The sequence below is a fragment of the Boleophthalmus pectinirostris genome, unplaced genomic scaffold (assembly GCF_026225935.1).
Source record: "Boleophthalmus pectinirostris isolate CB_2022bp ecotype Guang Dong unplaced genomic scaffold, ASM2622593v1 HiC_scaffold_6, whole genome shotgun sequence".
Taxonomy (NCBI): domain Eukaryota; kingdom Metazoa; phylum Chordata; class Actinopteri; order Gobiiformes; family Gobiidae; genus Boleophthalmus; species Boleophthalmus pectinirostris.
In genome coordinates this window covers 38,017,893-38,041,560 of record NW_026571447.1, presented here as the reverse complement: position 1 = coordinate 38,041,560, position 23,668 = coordinate 38,017,893, and the positions used below count along the sequence as shown (strand labels likewise).

Genomic DNA, 23,668 nt, shown 5'->3' with positions numbered 1-23,668 from the left:
CTGCTCCGGAGTGTGGATAAGAAGCTCAATTCTAGATGCCAAATCTGAGTTTGATGTGTGCGAGCAACACTTTAGAGTAATATTCAAGTCTTAGTGGAGATTATGTGTTGTGTGGCTGTTCTTCTCTCTGTCATATTTACTACAAACAAACTCTCTTCCACATGACATTGCTCACATAAACCATTTGAAGCTATACAATACATTTTTAGAGTACTCGGAAATGTTCCACTTTTTTCTTTAGCCTGTTTTGGGGATTGATCTATGGACATTGTTCATCCAGCTGCCCTGAGTTTCTGCCCTTCATCTGCTCTGTCCCTTTTCCATCACTTTTGATCAAAGAAGAGATTTTCCTTCATTCTTACTAAAGATACATTTATATGAACACTACAGAGTGTGTGTCACCATCTTATCTGCTGCCTCATTCCCCCTAAAACCCACATGTCCTAGATGTCACAGATATCCTTATTTCAGTGACTCTTGACAGTAAGTTGGAATAGTTAGTTAGAACAAGCAAACCTGCTCGTGTACATTTTCCACATTTCCACAACAGTATAGAACACCACCAGCACAGACGACAGCAAATCCTGTTGTGTGTGTGTTTTTTTTGTTTTGTTTTTTGTTTTTTTTTTCATCTTTGGAGCCCTCTGCACAGACTTTTGTAGAATTAGAATACTGCACCTGTATCCTGATTCATCAGCCGGTTTCACTTCGTAGAAACCGTCTGACCTGACACAGCATTAGGATTTGTTCGCTTGACGGTAGGCGGGTACTTTTTTTATTTAACGAATCGCTGCTATTTGGTCGTGATGTATGTAATGCGCCACTAACGGGACTAACTGGTATATTAAGCTTTTCCCAAATTCCGTAGAAAGAAGGGTGATAACCTTTTTCCCCTTGATAAAATTCACCAAACATTCTCTTTGTTTCAGCTTTAAATCCTCAATCTTGGGAATCGTTGCCAACACAAAATATATGACTCTTCTCTGATTGGCTGATGCCTGGACTCGCACTTCCGGGGTTTTTGCAAACCGTCTAATGTATTCTGATTCCTGACCTAGTCGCTGGAGAAAAATGAAATTGAGCGGAGGCACTAGGTAGCGCCAGCCTGACTACTGCACCTCAGCCTGTACAGTACCGTATTTTCTGGACTATAAGTTGCACCAGCCAATGAAGAAGAAAAAAACACTTCACCCTTTTTGGGGAAATGTATTTTTATAAAATCAGAGACCAGGAACCGATATTTAATCTTGAAAGGCAAATTCTAGTAAAAACAACAGAATATGTTAACTGTTAATATTCAGATAATTATAGCATAAACAACTGAACATAAGTTTACCAAACTCTTGATCTCACTCCAAATCACTAAATCCATTGAATTCTTCATTCTTGGTGTCACTTCTGTGCGACCTCCGGAGATAAACCATAGATCCATGATGTAAACAGAGTCAGTTCCAGTTAGAATTATTCCAGCCTTTCTGAATCCCGACAGGATGGTTTCAGTGTCATTGAAGTCCAGACTTTGTCGATTCATCCAATGACTTCCAGGAAAGTTTCATGGTGCACCCTCCCGGTTCCCATGAAGCTGTGTTCTCTATCCCCACTTTCCGCCAGTCCCTCACAAGTTTCTCGCTCACTCCAAACTTTCTATATTTCACTATTGGCAGCAGGACAGTGGCTTTTTCTACAGGAGACATGTGCAGTAGAGTGAAGTGACAGTGGTACAGGAGGAACAGAAGTAGCAAATACTGACACCTGAGCCTAGAGCCTCTCGCGGCTGCCAGTCTGAAAATGTTTATATCTAAGTCGCACTGGAGTATAAGTCGCAGGAAACACCTAAACCATGAAAAAAAGTGCACACACACACACACACACCTGCTGCAAACTGTCATGACCAAAGCACAGCACTTGCAGGATGCTCCTTTACCTTCCCCTTAAAGGTCCTACATTACACAGAATTTACTCTTGTGACGCTTTAAGCTGTGTTAGAACATTATTACCACATCAGAAACACACACAGATCAGAAAATACCGTAATAGTGCTTTAAAAGGGCCCATATTTTATACATTCACATGTTTAACACACAAACCCTGCATATTTAGAGTTAGTAGCAGATAATACTCCCTACAGCTGTACAACAACTTTCTTTTTATCATTATATTTCTCTGTAATTCTGGTCTTATATATTTTTTTAAATGTGTAAATTGATTTAAAGCCTTTTAATGTTTCATCCAGACTGTTCCAAAGATGAACACCTCTGATGGAAATGCATCAACTTTTCAGGCTGGTCTTTACATGAGCTTTCTGAAAGAGGCTGGATCCTCTCAGATTCTACTCGCTCTCTCTGGGTTTGAAAGTCTCTTGGATACACTGAGGGAGCTGATTGTGAGTCTCCACCTCTGTTACCAACCACGTCAAACCGGCGGTGTCTCAGTGTTTGATTTAGAGAATCTGGTCATCGTAGTGATCACAGACTTTTGAGAAATGCAGCGGGACTAGTATATTATAAACTTACTTAGGATACTTACTTAGTATACTTAGGATGTTCCTGGTCGCGGGCTGATAGCCTCTGAGACCAGATCTGTACTCTTCAGTTCCTTTGTACATGCATACTCTTTGTAAGTTTGTAAGGTATGCTTCCCAGGTCAGCATCCCACTGGAATTTCCATGGGTGATTTTTCCAGTAGTTGTCCATGCAGTTTTTAAAGGAGCTGACTGATGGTGCAGAGACAATGTTTTCTGGTAGTAAATTCCAGTCGTTTACAATATGATGGCTGAAAATGTGACAGCGGAGGCTAGTGGAGGCTCTAGGTTTCGCTAGTTTCAAACTGTGTCCTCTTGTCTTGGTGTCGACTGCAATCTGGAGTATTTTGCCAATGAGCTATTATATATGTTGTTGAGTATTTTGTATGTCTCTACCATGTCGCCCCTCAATCTGTGAAATCTCAGTGTTGGGATATCAAGACTCTGGAGACATTGTTCGTAGCTCAGTTTGTGTAGTTGTGGTACTTATTTGGTTGCTCTCCTCTGCTCTCTTTCAATTGTCTCAATGTCGTTCTTTAGTTTTGGGTTCCATACTGCGGCTCCATATTCGAGATATGGCCTGACTAATGCAGTATACAAAGGCTTGAAAGTGTCAACATCAAGATAAGCGTAGGTACACCTGATGATTCCCATCACACTAATAGCCTTATGTATACGAGAGTGTATGTCTTCTTTAAATGTCAAGCCTTTGTCAAATATCACTCCTAGATCCTTCTCTTGGTCTACCCTCTGTAACTCTGTGGCCCCGGTCTCTGGACAGCTCATAGTATATTGGTTAAAATATAAAGTTTGAGGAGGATCCACTGTGATGAGCATTTTAGGAGTTTAACATCCTGACCAGTGGGGGCAGTAATGCATTGACCGTGTCTACTCTGCTGCACACAAAGCAGGAAGCAGACCGCCGAGCCTCGTGTGCGGTTAGGTCGGAGCTAAAGCTAAAAACAGTTTGTTAAAATGTCCAAAAGCCAAACACTGAGAGCTTTGGTGAATGAGCGGCTGACTGCGGCTGCTGAAGAGATCTTTGCGCTGTTTGAAAGAACGATAGCGGAGTATGAGGAGGAAGTGTGTCGCTCCAAAGAGGAGAACCAGAGGAAACAGGAGCTCCTGGACTCGATACTGAGCCCCTCAAAGAGTCCTGGTCCCGGTCTGAACCAGGACCCTCCACACACTCCACGGATTAAATTGGAGCCAGAGGAGCCACAGGAGCCAGAAGAGCCAGAGGAGCCGAGAGTCAAACAGGAGGATCACGCTCTACAGGTGGGGCTGTGAGGAAGCTCCTTCTCAGTTCTTTGAGAATCACAGGGGCCCTGTCATTTTTCTTTAATGGAACCACTTAAGAAATGTTTTGCTTTTCGCGTTTCATCAGATCTATTTCTGCAGTTGAGGAAAAATCACAATTTGTGCAGACAGTTTTATCAGATCGTAAAGGCTGCAGTCTTTAAGAAAATAACATAAAGAACAACATGTCCTGTCTTTTGCAGAAACTTGCTGTAAATAAAGATGCCACCATTGAAAAACAAAACCCATGTGCATAGGCCTTTCATAATAAGCCTAAATATTCAATTGTTGTTGGTCTATTATAGGCTCACACATCACAATTGTTTATAAAAGTTTTGAACATGTTTTAGAGTATAGTTTTCACATAAAGCTATGCTGATTGGAAAATAAAACATTTGACGTAGTAATAGGGCAGGAATAATGAGATAAAAGTGCAGTGAGACTCAGAGGAAGCCTGGTTTGTGGAAATGACAACAAAATAAGTCGGACTCTGGGCCTTTGAGTCTGGCTCACAATTTAATATCTGTCAATATTACATCTGGCTCTTAACAATCCATAATTTATGCATAAGTGAACTGCATTGCCAATATTAATACAGCAGCTTGGCAGAGACAGACAGAGGGACTTGGTTTGGAAAGGCCAGGTGTGCTCCTGCCTGCATTCCAGAAATCATTTACGTGTACAAAAAAACACAGAAAGATATTCTGGATTTGCCAGTCAAGGATTTCCCCAATTTGAAAATCCACCAGCATCTCTCCTGGGCTAATATTGGTTTGTTTTGACCCAACTAAGTCCTGTGCTGCCAGTTCTCCAATGTAAATCATGAAATACACTCTTGAGCTCCATGGAATCACCGGCTCTTCTGTCTGTGCGCATAAGTGTACAAAAAACAAACCAAATCTGAAGAACCTCTTTATTTGTGCCAAAATAAACTGTGACACTGATACATTCGCTCCTGACTCACTTCTCTTCACTTTTGCAGAATTTGCTGGTGAAAGTGGAATGCCGAGGAGTCAAACAGTTTGTCCAAGTGCCGGATGTCGACGGCACCTTTAACTTTTCTGCGTTTCTTCAAGAAGGTTGGCATTTATTTATGTCTAAGTACTGTCTACTTTAAAATGCTTTACTGGGATTATCCTAGTTTATTGTTATTTTGTCAGTGACATTAAGTAGTTTCAATGTTTTTGTCAATCATTAATCATCTCTGTATTGATATATCATGCATCAAATTAAGTTATTGTGACTGTCCTATCCACATGTTATTGCTGGAATGTTTCACAGTGTGGAATTAAACCTTTTTCTCTTAATGGAGACCAAACCAGATGATGTTACAGGTCAGGTTTGTGGAGAGGCGACCCCACTCTGAGTGAGACTGCCTGTGTAAAATGTACTAAGGGGTGCTGTCTGTATTAACCAGCTGCAGGGTGCCCTTGGAAGGATCAGCCAGATGTTTTGAAGAATAATATTGAGTATCCAGTATTAGCAGAAAATGGTGTAAGTGTGGTTCTGTGGAAAACAAGCCATAAAAAATGTTTATTAAATAACTGTACCACTATACATAATAAAACACATGGATATATTAAACAAACTCTAAACATGGCAATGAACAATAATAGAAGTGAATAAAAAGGCAGTAACAAACATAATATTACATTAGTTATGCAGCCATAATAAACTAAGCCGCTGTTCTGACTCTACTGCAGCTTTAAGAGATGCTAGAGTTGCAAGAGTCTCGCTGCCCCTCCGCATGACGCACGCAAATTAGGCCAAAACGGGCCTTAACACAGTAAAGAAAAGTTTATAGCAAACAACAAAACAAAGAAAACATCTACTTATATTTTATATTACGCATACAGTACCAAAGATGAAAATAACCTCGTACTGAATCTAAAAAAACACAACAACAAGAGCACTCTCCTCGCAGTGTCTCTGCTCGCAGTTCAGAAAAACACTGAACCCCAATACCAGGCCCCAGCCCTGCAAGATGGGACCACATAAGGAGGCCATAGTTCGGATTGGTCTCCATGCAGAAGACCAAAAAATATATGGCCTTTTTAACAATCTGTTTTTGGTGGAATTTTTAAGATATAAAACCACCTGTAATTGAATAAATGTAAGGTAGAGTTGTTTCATGTCATACTGTGTAGCGCAATAACATCTCCATTAAAACAAGGAGGCTTTTAAATAATATAATATTAAACAAAATAGATGATCAGGTTCATGTTGTTTTTATTTCCCACAGTGACACACACTTTCCATTTGCCTGAGCGGCTGGACTTGGACAAACTGTGTGTGACCGATGAGACGGGCACCGAAGTGGATGAAGATGTTTTTGATGAGCTGATGAAGTCTGGGGTGGAACAGTTATCCGTTCACTGTCGGTATCCCGTAACAGGTCAGTCTAAGGATGGTCTCTCAGTATGTATGCTCAACTACTGTGAGCTGAATGTAGTAACTAGTATAATTTAAAACGCTGAAATAACTGAGGTTTTTATATATTTACAAACAGGGAACAGGTGACACATTTCAGTTTGTAGCTGTGGTATAAGTGCATTTTATAACTTGGAGCCGGGCGTTCTGCAGCTTTAACGCGCTGTTCCTCGTTGTTTAATGCTATAACATATCTCTGCTCTAGACTAGCTTCATTTAAAAGCTACTGGTAGTCTCAATTTATTCCGGTGGATCAATAAGGTGTCTATCTTATCTATCTAATCTATTTTATCTATCTTGTCGAATACCGGCTCGAGTGTCCCCCTGGCTTGAAAGTCCCAGCTCGAGCGTCCCATTCTCTCAACGTTCTTTCCAGCCTTTAATCTGTGATGTATTGAGTTAGAAAATCAGCATTCTATATCATAATAAAATGAAATGTGAATGTAGAGAGACCACCATAATTTTAGCAATCTTCCCGAAGTGGCACACATTTTTTCAGTATGTAGTATCAATATAATCCTCATTTGCTCGCTGTTTTAAATATTTTTTACTTGTCCGCCATGTCCTAGAGCATCTGTAATGATCGATTATTTCCTTACCTGTTTGCCAAGAACATAATTTGTAAGCAGTGCAACACAAGAAACTTAAAAAGCTACACAATTTGTTCAAAAATAATTCAGAATCACTTTTAGGAAGGTCTTAACTATGTCTTTCATTGAAGTAAGATAAAATCTTGAAATAGTTGGCACATTTATTGAGAACACAGGAGTTCCTGGGACAGTGTGTCTCACTGTGGACTATTCCACAGGAGTAATTTCACACACTGTATTTGAGACCAGATAATGCATGTTTTGTTTGCTTGTATGGGCATATAGATTATCTAACTTTCATAAAGGGTACAATTCAGGGGGACTTACCATCTTATCTATCTTATCTATCTTATCTACGGTATCTAATCTATCTATCTAAAACACTGAAATAACTAATATTTGAGACATTTACAGACAGGAAATAGGCTTTTGAGATTCACAGGTGAGACATTTCAGTTTGTAGCTGTGGTATAAAGCGCATTAAACAAGGAGGAGCTGTGCGTTCTGCAGTTTTTACACACTCCGCTGTGCATCGTGATGTTCTACGACTCTGCGGCGTGTGTTAAAACTGCAGAACACACAGCTCTTTGTTTAATGCATACTTAACACAAGACATTTTCAGGAGCCTGTGATCAGTACGAGCGTTTATGGTCCTGTTTAGGAGTTTAGGAGAGTGACTAACAGAAAAAATGTTGAGAGAGACTTGTTTAACAGCACAAAACAGCTCACCTGTTGTAGTCCCACTTAAGACTCCTCTTTTTAGTCAGAGTGTGTTAAAATAAAACTCTGATTATTTGAGTTACACCACTCTGCTGCGCCATGATATTCTATGACTGTACTGTCCTCACTTTATCTTATGAATGCAGAGTGAAACTGCTAAAGAAAATACAAAAATATGATCAGCGATCTCTTGTAATAATTTCATATTCCAGTGCATTTATATTGAGAGCTAAGTAACTTGTAGTAAAGCAGTTACAACAAATTGCACATAAAAGTTGGCTTATTTTAACATGAAAATAAATACATGAATTTATCACAGATCTGTTTTTATGAGTCCATTTTGTTGCCTCTTTTTTGCCAACTTGCATTCTCATTTCTCTCACTTATTTTTCACACTTTCAGTTCCATGGACTGGTGTGAAGTACCAAAATAAAAGCACAAATTTCAAAATAAAAGTATATGCATTAAAATGAACTAAGTAACACCTGAAAGTCTAATGCCTGATGGTTACAAATGCTTTTTAATTCTTTTAAAATCCTATTACACAGAATTGACTCTTGTGAGCTTTAAAGGCACATTGTGTAAATTTTCTGATGTGCTTTTCTTCATGGAGATGTTGCTTTGTCTGCAAAATCCATCTGACATTTACTCAATAACAACAGTGGCAACATTTTTATTGACTTAAAAACTTGCATTCTGACTCTGAGTGGGCTCGCCGCTCCACAGATCTGTAACTTTGCACGTAACACCTGAAGATTAAGTATAATGTCATACTGTGGAACATTCAGGGCAAAATCTCCCTGGAAAGATGTTGGTGACCATGCACCAGAAAAGTTACACAACGTATCTTTAAGCCACGTTAGAATGTTGTTACCTCCTCAAAAACAGACCTGGAGTTGTGTTTTGTTTCATTCATACACGTTTGTGTAACCCTTTATTATTCTGTTTACATCTCCAAAACTCAACATGCTCTGTTCAACCTTGTGATGTCATGAAGTGGTAGTTATTATGGTAGATATTGTGGACTGCTGTATCGATATATCGCCAAGAGTATTTTTTGGTATATTTTATTAAATAATTTTGTTACAGCTACAGTTTTGTTGTTTGTTTAGATCAGGGGTGTCAAACTCAAATTCACAGAGGCCAAAGTTAAAAACTGGGACTAAGTCGTGGACCAAACATAATATTTATAAAAAAAATTTAACAGCATCTGCATGTTTTTTCTTCTTTGGAGATGTGTAATGTTAAACCTTTTCTTATTAAAATAAATGTTTAATAATAGTTTTGCTTAAACATTGACTCCGGAACAAGCATAATATAAAATAATAACAACATTTTAAATAAATGACATCTCTATAGTCGATCTGTAGCCAGTGGGTGGCTCTAATACATGTTTGATATGATTTTGTGGGCCAACTATAATTATATCGCGGGCCAAATTTAGCCCACGGGCCTGAGTTTGACATGCCTGGTTTAGAGGAAGGAAACTCGTTTATGCGACACATTTGACATTTTCACTGTTTTGATGATTGTGGAGAAAAATCCCGCACACCGTCTTACTTGCAAATTGTGAAATTTATTAGGACAAACCGTGCAACTTTTCGGCACTAGGCCTTCGTCAGGCAAACCTGTTTGCGGTGTGCGGGATTTTTCTCCATGTTCTTGGGCTGCTCCCTCTACTCCAACGCACCCATCTCTAGTAATTGATGTGTGAGGCTCTCATTCTTTCATACTGTTTTGGTGATTAAAATGTGTTTTTCAGATGAACTTTTCACAAGAACTGGCTTAACAAAGACTTCACAAAGAAATCACAGCCATGATTTAGCTTTTTTTTTTAAATTTAATTGTATTGAATCAATTAGAAATATATCGTATCGAACTGAAAGTGCACTGTACCATGGTGTGTATCATATCACGTTAACAGCTCCTTTTACCTTTAGTTCTGTAGAGATTGGCAATTCCAGGGCTGGAATCAGTCAAATGATTCTAGTGAAGGTGTATGGAGTTTAAAAACACAGTGGAGCACTTCCTGTATTATCATAGGACATCACAAGGAACAGAGTGTTTTTAGATTGAGAGAAGATTTAAACACGCAGGGTTTGTGTGTTAAACATGTGCTAATGAAACAAAACACCACTGTGGGTATGTTTTATGATGAGGAAGCAACATTATGGCATAGATCAGAAAATGGCGTAACCTGTATCCTTTAAACTCACATTTTGATGTTGCAGATGACCCCTCCATGACCCTGGATTTCACTGCTGAAGATTGCGATGGCTCAAAATCTCCCGCATCTCCGACTCCTTCACTGCTGGAAAACGTTACGTCCTTTTTGTCTAATGAGTCCGCCATCGCACGACCCTCCCCAAGAAAGAGAAAAGAGCCGCCCACAGACATGGACCGCACTGAAGCCCTACAGGTAACACACCGATTCTTTACAGAAGAATCGATGCCTACATACTAATTGATACTGCAAGCTTGTTAGTGGCTTGACCAGTTCAGTTTTGGTAAAATTACAACCACAGACAAGAAAAAAGATCGACCAAAGTGGAGATTGTGATCTGTTGATTTTTGATTTTTGGCACAGCCCTAATTTTCAATACTTTTGACAACCCTACCCCTAGTTCATCTAATATTTGGCAATAAAGGGAAACTATTTAATCATTTTTGTGTAATTGTTTCCCCACAGACTGTTCAAAGTGCTCTGAAGTCCCATCCAAAAGGGACGAGTATATTTCGTGAGTATTTCAAAACCAAAAGGCTGTCGGACAGAACACGTCGACTGATGGTGAACATCCTGGTCACGGCCATGATCGATTCCTACGGGTACGTTTGTTTATTAGCAAGTTTTAATTAGATCTAATCATAACTGCAGTTTGAAAGGACACAGTTGGCAAATTACAAAGGGTAGCCTAGCGATAGTTTTCATTTTTTCACACTGACGCCACTGAAACAGAAAACACACACCAAATGCAAGGACTAGCAATATAAAGGTGAAAAAATACATAGCACACTCATGGCCAATACCCGATGTAAATACAGTTTTGGCAAAAAGCCTTTTTGCCTATGTTGTGGAAAATATTAATACATCTCTTGATATAAATAATAAATCAATCTGTGAAGTCTGATGAGTTTTTGAAACACAGACAAAGGTTTATTCTTGTTACAGCAGATATGGAGAGGGCCTAGGCCTTAAGCCAGAGATGTTCATTTTATCTTCTTATGTATGTTAATTTCTTAGGTTCTTTTTTAAAGACAATACAGTAAAGTGTATTCACCTTGTTGACATGTTTCAGCTGCTGCTGCAAACCATTTTCAGAACTGTCACAGGTGTTGGTGGTACACTTTACTGTATTATCGTTACAAAAGAACCCATGAAATTAGGGTCAAGACCTGCTCTGGCAAGAGACCAGCAGTCTCTCTTGAGTATCCTCTCTCCAGTCACCCCTTATCTCCATCTCCCCCCAGAGCATCTGAGCTCTGAGTATTTATACAGAAATACAAGTTACATTCATATCAAAGCAGAACGACTTTTCAGAGACTTGTGCTAATCAACCTTAACATTGCATTACTTTACATTTAACTTAGAACCAATAACTTACATTTGAGGACGGGTAGAACAACAGTTTCCTGTGGGGGAGGGAAGGTTGTGTCTGCTGAGAATTTACATGTTTGTGACTGGTCTGGTCTCGGGTAGAACTCACATTCATTTACACAACGACAGATTGAGAGAAATATTTCCAAAGTATAAATTTCTATCCCACCGAAACATTATTAGTAAATTAAAAAGGCTTTTGGACATCTGCCATCTGAGTGTGCTGTGCATGTTTTCACTTATATTTTCATGCAGACGCCAACCTCCTGTCTCTCTCCATGAGGACTAAACATAAGATCCTGAGCGCGAAGCAGTGAAGGCCCTGAGGTGACAGGGCCTTCACTGCTGCTGCCTCCACCCTCTGGAACTTTCTCCCCAAACACATCACTCATCCACATGCCCCATGTTTAAAAAAGTTATGAAGTTATAATATTTTTCATAGTTTTATGCAATTTGGAAATACGATGATTGTTAACTATATTTTAACATAATGAAATTGGTCTAAACTGTCCTATGCACTTAAATGCAAAGAAGAAAAACAAAACTGTATTTTTTTTTTTTTACAGAAAACAACCACCAAGATGTATCCGGACAGCGTTTGCGAGGGGCATCGTTGCTTTGTTTCCAAATCTGCAAGATCCTTTCTCAAGAAACGGATTTGTGAGTAAAAGTCTGAATCTTTAATTTATGGCTGTGTTGTCATTTTATTTACAAAACCCTGAGATTTTATTCTGAAAATGGGATGTGTTTAGACATTATAACAGTTTAGGATTATGGATGTAACAATAACTGAAATATCATGATATATCGTCAAAACTTTCACAATAATATCGTGGGCCATCACAATATATCGAATTGCAAGTGCTTCCAAGTCTGTCTTTGTGATCTTAATGTATTTCTTATGCTGTTAAGTGCATTGAATTATGAATAGAAATAAACTTGCCTTGCCTTGCCATGGTGCAGCAAGAGCTAAAAACCAGAGGGAACTACATAGACCGTGATCCTTTGGTGTTGTCAATGCAGATTACATGAAGAAATAACTTATTAAGTACTTTTAAATCTTAATTCTTCCTATTATAACAGTACCAAAGGTTGTTCAAGGCTTTTAAATGGAAAAAGTAGAATATTCACAATTTCGTAAGCTTCCACAAAATATCGTATTAAATATCATACCGTGAGATGCACATCGTCAAAATATCGTATCGAGGGATTTTGATATCGTTAGACCCCTAGTAATAAACAATAGTGCATAGGCATGTAACAATAACCGAAATATCGCGATATCGTATCGTCAAAGTTCCCACAATAATATCGTGGACCATCACAATATATTGAATTACAAGTCTCTTTGCTTAAATTAAGAGTTATGGTGCAACAACAGCTAAAAAAAGACAGAGGGAACTACATCAACCATGATCCTTTGCTCCATTTCAGCGCAGACTACAAGAAGAAATAATAGTTCTAAGCACTTTTAAGTCTTAGTTTTTTGGATTAAGTCTTGTCAAGGCATTTTAAGAGGAAATATTAACAGTTTTACCTGTTGAGCTTCCACAAAATATCACAATAAACATTGTACTGTGAGATGTATATCATGAAAATATCGTACCAAGAGATTTGGATATAGTTACATCCCTAATAGTGCAGGATCCCCAAACGCAGGACAGCATTTGGAAACTCAGCCTTTTCATGTGTGGCCATCCGTCAGTGGAACATGTTACCAACAAAGCTGAGCACATGTACAAACTACGGCACATTTTCATGTCTGTCAAAACAGTGGCTCCTTTCGAACCAAACCTGCGCCCATAATGTGGACTGATGAGTGTCTGGAGAGAGTGTGATGTCCTGGGGCGAATTAATTGAATGAAGATTTTGATAAAGAATGAGAGTTTTAAGATGCAGAGAGAATTGGGTGTGAATGAGGATACAGAATTTTTATGAGGCTCCAGTCATTATAAAAACAGTCTCTTTGTATGTCTGATTTTAGACTTAAATTTAGACAAACTTTATTAAGTCAAATAAGGCATAATTATATAAATGTATATGAACTATAACGTCAACCTGCCCAGGGACTAGAGGTGGAAATAAGCTCTAGTGCTACAACCTGTCACAGTGTAGCTCTTCTGTTAAGGTTTTTGTGTATTGTGCACTCTCCTTATTTCATTAAATAAATAAACAAATAACCCACATACTGTGATACAGTGTTGTCAAAAGTCTCACATTAACACAGTGCACCAGCAGAATATATCCAACTACAAAATCTATTTTTATGGTGCAGCAACAGAAACAGAGGAAGTACATACAGTATAGGGAACTATGTATAGGGAAGTACATATAGGGAACTTCAGTCAAACTAAACCGTTAAGTGTTAACTGTTATTAAGCACTTTATTTTTATGACATTATCAGCCAAAGCCCTGTCAAAGCACTACATAAGGAAAAAGTCAGAAATAATATTTACAAAAAATATCACAAAAAACTTGTATTATGATGCTCATGGTGAGAAGATTGGACAGAGTGCAGCTTTTCCAGTTCCGAGAGCTGTTTTGATATTATAGCTTTAAGTGTCTGCCAATAACCAATAGCACTTTATTTCTTTAAAACAAAATCTCTTATTTATGCCTTACATAACCCAGAGAACAGCTATAGAAGTATAGAAAGAAATTATAGAAAGAAATTCAAACTGAAATTCATATTTCTGGTGAAACTATACTATAACATGAATGGTAAATGGTCACATGTTTATACAGTGCTTTTTCACCTTCACACCACTTCGAATCACTCACACATTCACACCCATTCATGCACCAGTGTACACAGACACTAGGGGACAAATGTAATGTCATATATGAAATACCCCGCTTGTCGGGGAAATGCACATATCACACACCGGGGAAACAGGGAGGGCGTTCAGTCCACGAAAAAAGGAACACAGGACAGAATGCGAGAAGGAAACAGCGAAGGCGAAACACCATTGTTGCCGTTTGTAAAAAAACGGCGTAAAAGACAGAAGCACATTCTGGACTGGGACAGAGCAAACATCACTGGGACAGAGTGGTGACATTGTCACTACATTAAAGAAACAATCGAAATACGGAAACGTGCCCACGGGACTATAAATGGGGACGAGGGGCTTTTTTACTCTCACACACCCGGGATATTGTCCTGAGGAAGTTGCACTGCAGGTGGCGCTGTCATCCTGCCTCGACCGGTAAGAAGACCGCCCCAAAACCTGTTTAAATCAGCGACTCTGAGGAAGAGTGCAGGGAGCAGTTGAAACTGTCAAGTATGAAAACAAACTCTTGGTCTGAAAAAAGAACCTAATAACATAAACCTTCTGATCAGTCAACAAACGCTCTTACCAACTGAACTACTGTGGCCCTATTAACTAGTCCTGTCACATCAATCTATACATTGAACCAGGATATTGGTTGAACCGATATTTTGAAGCAAATATCAGATCCAGCTTTTTTTTTTTTTTTTTGTATCAGTGCAATAGAAACTGTAAACAAGTATGTGTGTTAGTTTCAGAGTAGTTTCAGTGTAGTTAGCTCCCCCTTCAGGCAGATGTAAGACAGTGTCCACCTGAGTTTGACCAGAACTGAAAAAGCAGAAGCAGCTTGGATGAGCTGTGAAACGTATTCGACTTTTGTCCAGTTGACAAATTGAATCTGTTCTGTGCTGTCGGTGCAGCTTTAATCGAGGGATCTGGACATAGTTCCTTCAGAGTCCTTTAGAATGTCCTTTTTTAGTCCTTTAGAACGTGGTGATTTTTGCACTAATCCAGTCTGTTGTGTAAACAGGAGCACTTCTACGATCCCATCAGCAGCACTGGCTATTTGGCGTGGAGACTCAAGACTGTCCAGCGTAAATCTTCAGACTACAGACCAAGACTCAAAAAATCACGGCCAGTACAGCTCCAGTGCAGCCCCACCACTCTGCGGCTCCCCCTGGTGTCTGAAGATCAGCTCCACGGAGAGGAGTGCGCGCAGGCCCTCTCACTCCTCTCCCAGTCCGTCGACAAATCTGTGGTTCGAGAGAAGATGAGGGCCACTTTTAAATACAGACAGAACCTGGTCCACAATCGAGAAGACGTCTCAAGTGTTTTTGACGTTTTCCCTCGTTTCCTGGATACTCCTGGTTTAGTAAGTACGTTAAAGCTGCACTATGAAACTTCACTGGTTGAAGGTCTGTCATCTTCTTATCTCCATGGAGCATAATAACATAATACCTGTCAAGCTCTGGAGTCAAGCGGGAAACACCACTAGGCCAAGTATTTAACCTCAGCTAATCAAAAGTATAGAAAATCGGTCACTTATCGATACTAAAACTATTATTGAAAACAGATACCGTATTTTACCGACTATAAGTTGCTCCGGAGTATAAGTCGCACCAGCCAAAAAATGCGCAATGAAGAAAAAAATATATATATATAAGTCACACTTATATACTGTATTTTATAAAATCAGAGACCAGAAACCGACATTTCATCTTGAAAGGCAAGTTATAGTAATAACAACAGAATAGAGAACAACAGGCTGTTGTCACATATGAACAGTACTTCAGATTAGGGATTGGCATTCGATGAAATTTTCTTAATCGATCGTCGAGAGAATTAACGATCGATTATCGATTAATCATTAACGTTTTTATGTTAAAATGATCATCATTATTATTACTATCTGCACTTCTAATCTGCATAAATAAATTCAACTGTACGACAAATGAACTGTAACCACTCTAGAGCCACATCAGCCCGTTTATTATAATGTGTTTAATTCAGTTTTGCTCAACTCTCACAGAAACGAAACTTAAAACTGCATCGCTAATTTGCATAAACTAAGCGAAGGTAAAAACTACAGCTCTTGTGTCGCTGATGCGGTCAACTTCTGTTGGATTAAAAGACATGACTCAAAGGAATACAGGTTAGTGTGACCATATTAACGTTTGTCAAAACCAGGACACCGTTCGGGGGTGGGAGGTGGGGACTCGTCATCGATATTGTGCTACTCTCACCTGGCAAAGCTTTTTCCCACTGGACACCGAAACATATGTGCTACTTTGTTCACTGTGCACATGGACTCACACTTGTCTCGACCGGAACGGAAAGTGTGGAATTTCTTGTACAAGTCATCGTTAAATACGCATATGCACCTCGGTACGTTGCAGGCGGACTGACTGTTTGTGTTTGCTCGCTCCTTCTGAGTGCAGAGAGCTACTTGTACAGACCCCCGTTTGGTCACGCTACACACAGTAACCTGCATTCGGTTTGTCGATTAAAATTTACGTAATCGATGAAATTCTTAATGATCAATTATCGATTAATCGACTAATCATGCCCATCCCTACTTCAGATAACTATAACCTAAACAACATAACATAAGTTTACCAAACTCACTATCTCACTCCAAATCACTAAATCCATTGAATTGTTCATCCTTGGGGTCACTTCTGCGCAGCCTCCGGTTGTAAAACATAGATCCCTGATGTAAACAGAGCGCCGCTTCCTCCTCTGTGTAGTTGTCTTCAGACTCAGCATCGGTTCCAGTTAGAATTATTTAGGCCTTTCTGAATCCCGACAGGATGGTTTCGGTTTCATTGAAGTCCAGGCTTTGTCGATTCATCCAGTGACTTCCAGGAAAGTTTCATGGTGCACCCTCCCGGTTTCTGTGAAACTGTGTTCTCCATCCCCGCTTTCTACCAGTCCGTCACAAGTTTCTCACTCCAAACTTTCTTTCTGCTGCTCGATTACCATTTTCAGCTGAATATTTCACTATTTGCAGTGAGACAGCGGCTTTTTCTTTTTCTAGGAGACATGCGCAGTAGAGAGTGAAGTGACAGTGGTACAGGAGTAATAGTCGTACTAGATACTGACACATGAGCCTAGAGCCTCTTGTGGCTGTCAGTCTGATAATTTTAATATATAAGTCGCACCGGAGTATAAGTCGCAGGAAACACCCAAACCATGAAAAAAAGTGTGACTTATAGTCCGAAAAATACGGTAATCATTTTTCACAGGTATCGATACTAAAAAAGTTGAATTGAGAGGACAGAAATTAACCTTTCCTGAATGAAGTATAATGGCACATAGACTAGTATACACCCATGGACCACTATGGAAGAAAGTCCTATGAGTTAATGCTGAAAATCACTATTCTATTCTAAATATCATCATGGTATTGGAATCTGTACTGAGTGTCGTGTCTTTTCCTTAGAATCAAAATGGCAGTGTGAAATTTTAGTATTGTAACAACGGTAATTTAAGCATTAAAACATCTATAAATGAATAAACGCAAAATGGATAAGTTTAGGTTAATGCCATATTGTGGAACATTCCAGGCAAAAACGATCTTCATGAGACAAGCAGGTGGAGAACCGTCCATCACAAAAGTTACATATTGAGCAATATCGAAACTAGTGCTGGGTATCATTAAGAAGTTGCAGATATGATACATACCTCGATACAGTGAGTTTTCAATTCAGTACGATATATTTACAATTCGATACAGTTCAATAAAAAATAAAGGCTGAACTGTGCCTGTGATACTAAAAGTCTTTGTTAAACCACTTCTTGTGCACAGTTCGCATGAAAGACAAACATTTTAATCAAACAGTGAAAATGTCAAATGTGTCGCATAAACGAGTTTCCTTCCTCTGAACAAACAGAACTGTAGCTCTGTAACAAAATAATTTATAAAAGATACCAAAAAATACTCTTGGTGATATATCAATACAGCAGCCCACGATATCGATACTGTATCATCACATTAAACAATACAATATACCGATATTTCAGTATTTTTGCACACCCCTAATCAAAACGCTAATGTAACTGTTTGTGTTGTCACGATACAAAAATGCTTGATTTCCATAATAAGGACTAGGCTTCATGTTCAGTATACTCAAATAGAATGTGATTTTCAACATTAATTGGTAGTACTTTCTTTTATATTCCCATCCTTCCATTCATTTTCTTCTTTTTACCTGGGGCCTGGTCGTGGTGGTAGCGGTCTGAGCAGGGAGGCCCAGACTTCCCTCTCCACACACACTTCCTCCAGCTCCTCCAGGGGGATCCTGAGGCGTTCCTAGGCCAGCCATCGTGTTCTGGGTCTTCCCCGGGGCCTCCTCCCAGTAGGACATGCTCCAAACACCTCTGCAGGGAGGCGCCCAGAAGGCACCCAGAACAGATTCCCAGGCCACCTCAGCTGCTCCTCTCGACATGGAGAAGCAGCGGCTCTACTCCGAGCTCTTCCTGTGTGACTGAGCTCCGCACCTTGTCTCTAAAGGAGCACACATCCACCCTGCGGAGGAAACTCATTTCGACCGCTTGTATCCGTGATCTTGTTCTTTTTGTCATTTCCCAAAGCTCATGACCATAGGTGAGGTTAGGAAAGTAGATTGACGATAAATCAAGAGCTTTGCCTTTTGACTCAGCTCCTTTTTACCACAGTGGTCCCATGTGGTCTTAAATCTGTGTAATCCCTCAGTGGTCCAGGGAGGTTCCATAGTGGTCCATGGGTGTACACTAGTCTATGCGCTCTTATACTCTTATATCATGTTTTTCAGTATTGATTAGTATCCGATTTTCAATACTTTTTCCAACCCTACTATCTGTTATTTAACCATATGTTTGTGCTGTGTTGTGTGTTTAAAGATAGAACAAGATTTCTCCCTGCTATTTGGTGATGAGATTTCTGAAAAGTTCATTTCCAAGTGGCCTCTGCACTTCAAGCCCAAAGTGATTTCCGAATGTCAAAAGATCCCAAACCTCTACACCTGCGAGCTGCTGTCCTCTCTGGAGTCGAGCCCCGAAAGTGAGCAATGTACGTCAAGTCATTTCTCATATTCTCTTTTTTTTTTTTTTATTAAAAAATCTCATATTCTCGTTAAAAATACACTATGAAACTGAACTGTTCTCTGAATGGCAGTCCTAGATTCCAAGTCCTGGTTTTGTCCTGGTTCATTCCTGGTTCATTCCTCCTGGTTCAGTCCTCCATTCAGTCCTGGTTTAGACCTGGTTTAGACCTGGTTCAGCTCTGGTTCAGTCCCGGTTCAGTCCTCGGTTCTTTTCTGGTTTAGTCCTGGTTCAGTCCATACACAGCGCAAAGGTTCAGCATCTTCACAGTTATTTTGGTGAGAGTAACTGTGCTGCAACAGTTGTGTAATGTTTTACATTTTAAATGTAGTTGTAATGTAACAAATTACTTTGAAATTACAATAACAAGTCATAAATAACACATTACAGTTTTGAAGTAAACGTGTGAATGAAACAAAACACAACTTCGGGTCTGTTTGTGATGAGGAAACAATCTAACACGGATCAGAAAATAGCGTAATACGGGCCCTTTAGAACATAAAACACAATGCTTGTTAGAAAAAACACAATTTGAATTGATTTCCAAATTGTTCAGTCTTATACTAAAAGTGCGAAAACATTACCTGTGTTTTCTAAAATCTAAACTTGTCTTCTTTGTGATTTTAAAGGCTGGGACAGCGATGTAACATCTCTTCTTCTGCTTCTCCACCTCCTTCCTCCAACACCGAGAGGACCACAGAAAATGGCCAAGATCAGCTCTGCTCAGGCGGCCAGTCGCCTCTTTAGATTTGTCAAAGTGAGTTTTCTTTATGCGTCTGAGAGGTGGATAAAGTAGTTGTACTCAATAGGAATGGGACAAGATCTTGTGCCACAAAATCTTGTGAGACAAAATTGCCACAAGAGAAAAATGATCTTGGCTTCTGAAAGTGCCTTCATAGTCCATGAATACTATGCATGTATGTGGGCACCACATTTTCAAAAATTCATTTTGCAAAAATAAGGCAGAACACCATCACGAAGTTTGGATATGTTAAAAACAGACATCTAAAACAGTACATTTTATGTTGGTGGGTGCTGTCTTTTTTTTTGGTATAACCTGGTAAAGATGGCACTAAATACATTTTTCAAATTTTTAACACTTAACAATATCTAGAGCGTTCATCACTGCGGGTCAGTTTTAAAATATAAAGTTCACAGCATGTGTGGGAAGGTGTATGTTCAATATCAAACCTCTGTCTTTGAAATTGCTCTTTGCACAGTCCTTCAAAGATGCCCTCAGATTTGAAGAGGGGAATTTTCAAGCAAATTCAAGCCCCCAGAAATCTGTGATAAACCAAAAGCACATGTGTAAAAGTCCAAATTCTACAAGTACATTTGCCAAATATTAGCCCTTGAAAATTTTAAGGACCGACCTTAAATAGTGTTTTAGATACAGCAATCGGAAAGTAGCTCCTTGGAAAACTCTGCTCAAAACAGGTCGGGGGAGAGTTGACAAAATATTTCTTAATGACAAAACTATAATGAGTTGGGAGCTAAAATTTGGGAGTTTTCCTGTTGGAAAGTGTGTGCAGCCTCCTAGAATTTTTTCAGTCAAATGGATTCAGATGGTCGAGCGGAGGGGATTTGACGTGGAATGACCCTATTGTAAGTGGGTAGCGTGATATCATGATTTCCAACCAGAAAGTAAAATATGTAACCTAAAAAAATGACTTAAATGGCTTAAAAATTGTTAATTCTAGTAAAATGAATTGTCCAACCTGTCATGGAGTCTCTAAATAAACCCCCTTTCCTCAATTGCCCTAAAGCCTTTTCAAATGAATACTGATATTAGATTCTTGTTTAATTCTAATTAATTTTTGTTTCAATTGTAGAAAGGCAGAAGCGTGTCCACGTTCCTGGAGACGGTGGAGCAGAGACAGCCCTTCCTGCTTTGTGTCGGGGAGAGAAAGAAGCACATAGAAGAGTTCTTCGTTGTTATCGACCAGACGGCTCTACCGTGCGCCGCAGAGAGCACATTAGCTGCTTTTGACGCTCTGTTTAAAGCCCACTACGTCTTCTGTGTCCCATATGACCCAGCGCTGGCAGGCTTCTACACGTTCATCCAAACTACGGTCTACAACATCGACGTTGGACTCACAAAGGAAACGCCCAGGGTCAGAGAGCTACGAGCGCGGATTCTATAAGAAAAGACAGACTAAAACTCAACTGAATGTGATTGAATGTACATTTTTGTTACTGAAGAAGAAGAAGAACCCTGTCAGAACTGAAGAAGCAAAAATATGTACTAAAAAAAGGTTTGCCCACTTGACAGTTTTCTTTTGCAATATTTACAATGCATTATGTTTTGGTTTATGTAGATGTTTTGAGAAAATATTTAAGTTTTTTATACGAATGTGAAAAAAAAGTTTAGTACAAATATTTTCAAAATATTCTGTAACTTTTCAGGTGAGTTTCTGCCACCTGCTGGTCTTTTTAGGGATTTTGTTACATTGTCTGGACAGTTGCACACTATGGCTTTAAATATGATGTAATTTAATGCTAATAAAAAACATTTATTGTACAACCATGTCTACAAATCTTCAGTGATAACTGGAGGCACTGCTCTTGTCTAAAGCTCAGTGAGTAAGTTAGTCTTTAGAACAGCCGAAGGAGTTGAAGGCAAAAAAGACCAGTGCTCTGTGTTTAAGAAGAGGTTTGGGACTCAGGGACTGCAGAAATTACAAAAGCACTTCACGGAGAAACCATTCCGCTGTTGACTCTTTTGTTTTATCAACTCAGAGGTCAATCCACATCTCTGAGTAAGTTCAACTGAATACATGCATCACAAATTTTGGGCTTCCGGTCATCACGCAATGGCATACTGGGAAGGATTTTCCGAAAAAGTGAGCATCAGACCACCATGTTTGATTTCCCTGTGTGATATGTCTATTGACAAAGCTGAACTTTTCAAGTCTTTTGAACCATATCGCTTTTGTTTCTGGTTCTGATATTGTCATATTTTAGTTATGGGATTCGGACATCATAGTTGTGTAGTTGTTGGATGTCCTAACAGCGGAAAACGGCTCGAGAAATGGGCTTTGGAAGTTTGTGAACTCCATAAGTGAGATCTGTGTGACTGCAAACCTCCGTTCAAACTGTTTCCCTTCCCAGTGGAATAGAAAAATAGTGAAAGGTGAAGTTGATGGGCAGAATTGATCCATAGGAAGGACCAAAAAGGAAAAATTTGTCTACCTAAGAAATCATCCCGAGTTTGCAGAGAACATTTTGTCTATGAAGCACCAACAAAACAGGATCCCGTTTGTTAAGCGAGAGGTGCAGAAGACAAACCGTCTGAGCTCGCATTTTCTTGTTCTTGTGGTTTTACAGCAACATCATGTCTTGGTCTCTTTGCAGTGGAAGGTGTTTCTTGGTGAACAGTTGGTGCCTTTCACTTTGGCATTGACTTTTTAAATTCATAACCAAGGTTGAGCGAGGGATCGGGGTTTTGCTTTGATGGCTCTACATACAAAATGTTCACTGCAAATCACAAAAAAATATCTATATATATTGCAATGCACTTTTTTTCTTCGGGTCCCAGGAGGATGTAGTTCAGTCAGTAATGGCCAAAATGACTGTCTGTCTCTGGTATTAGTTATAATACTATATGGCCTATATATATATAATACGTATATTTATAATACATAGTCATAATTTTCGCCTGTGCCCCCCCCAAAAAATTATACCACCAGCCGCTACTGCTTAGAACTACAGTGTGATTCATATGTCCAGAAGGGGGCGACCTAGTAAAACTGATTTTATTTTTTACTGAGCATTCATTGTTTAAAAAATCTAAATGATATACTGCAAAGTCTTTTAACAAAATTTTATTTAAATAACAAAAATCCAACAAGTGAAGTCAATTTTCCATGAACACATTTTCTAGCATTACAAGAGTCAATCGGAGCTGCCGACAAACACGAGTGCAACACACAGTGACATTTTCAAACACTTTTAAATGAAACCGCAATAATACAACACAGTTCTTACACGTACGGAGTCCTAAAACATGGATTACTATGAACTGTCCAGGGTTTCTCAATATGTGGTACAGGGACAGGGTTCAGATGGACTTCAGGTGTTTTAAAGTTGCACGCCATTAGATTTTCACCATGGAGATGTTATTGCTTTGCTCTGAATGTCCCACTACATGGCATTAAGCTTTTATCTCTCCATGGTAGTGTTGTCATGACGCTAAAGTTTTAGTGTCTGATTTTTTGTACTTTTGACCAGCCTAGTCCATGGAAACAAGCAGGTGATAGCCAAGGTACAGGTCAGATCTGTGTAGAGGTGCTCATAGTGAGAATACATGTTTTCCAATAGCCCGATTCATCAGCCGGTTTCACTTTGTGGAAACCGTCTGACCTCACAGCTTTAGGATACGTTCACTTGACAGTAGGTGGGTACTTTTTTTTTTTAATCAATTGCTGCTATTTGGTCGTGGCTAACGGGACTAACTGGGATATTAAGTTTTTCCCAAATTCCATAGAAAGAAGAGCAATAAAGTTGCTCAAGGTTTACCCTTGATAAAATTCACCAGACATTTTCTTGGTTCCGGCTATAAATCCTCGATCTCTGGAATCGTTACGAATACAGAACGTGTCTTCGTCTTCATCTACATCCATCTCGACCGCTTTGTTTACTGTTGTGCTGTACCACAAAAGG

The 23,668-nt window shown here is 39.3% G+C and overlaps 1 protein-coding gene across 1 annotated transcript; it reads left to right on the top strand.

The window, feature by feature from the left end:
• Positions 1 to 3,428: 3,428 nt before the first annotated feature.
• Positions 3,429 to 21,476, top strand: LOC110172807 (uncharacterized). Its single transcript, XM_055164267.1, has 10 exons — positions 3,429 to 3,799; positions 4,803 to 4,899; positions 6,063 to 6,215; positions 9,792 to 9,979; positions 10,250 to 10,386; positions 11,722 to 11,815; positions 14,955 to 15,296; positions 18,806 to 18,974; positions 19,636 to 19,763; positions 20,839 to 21,476. The coding sequence occupies exons 1-10, from the start codon at positions 3,497 to 3,499 to the stop codon at positions 21,148 to 21,150; spliced, it is 1,923 nt and encodes a 640-aa protein (XP_055020242.1). The 5' UTR covers positions 3,429 to 3,496; the 3' UTR covers positions 21,151 to 21,476.
• Positions 21,477 to 23,668: the final 2,192 nt, after the last annotated feature.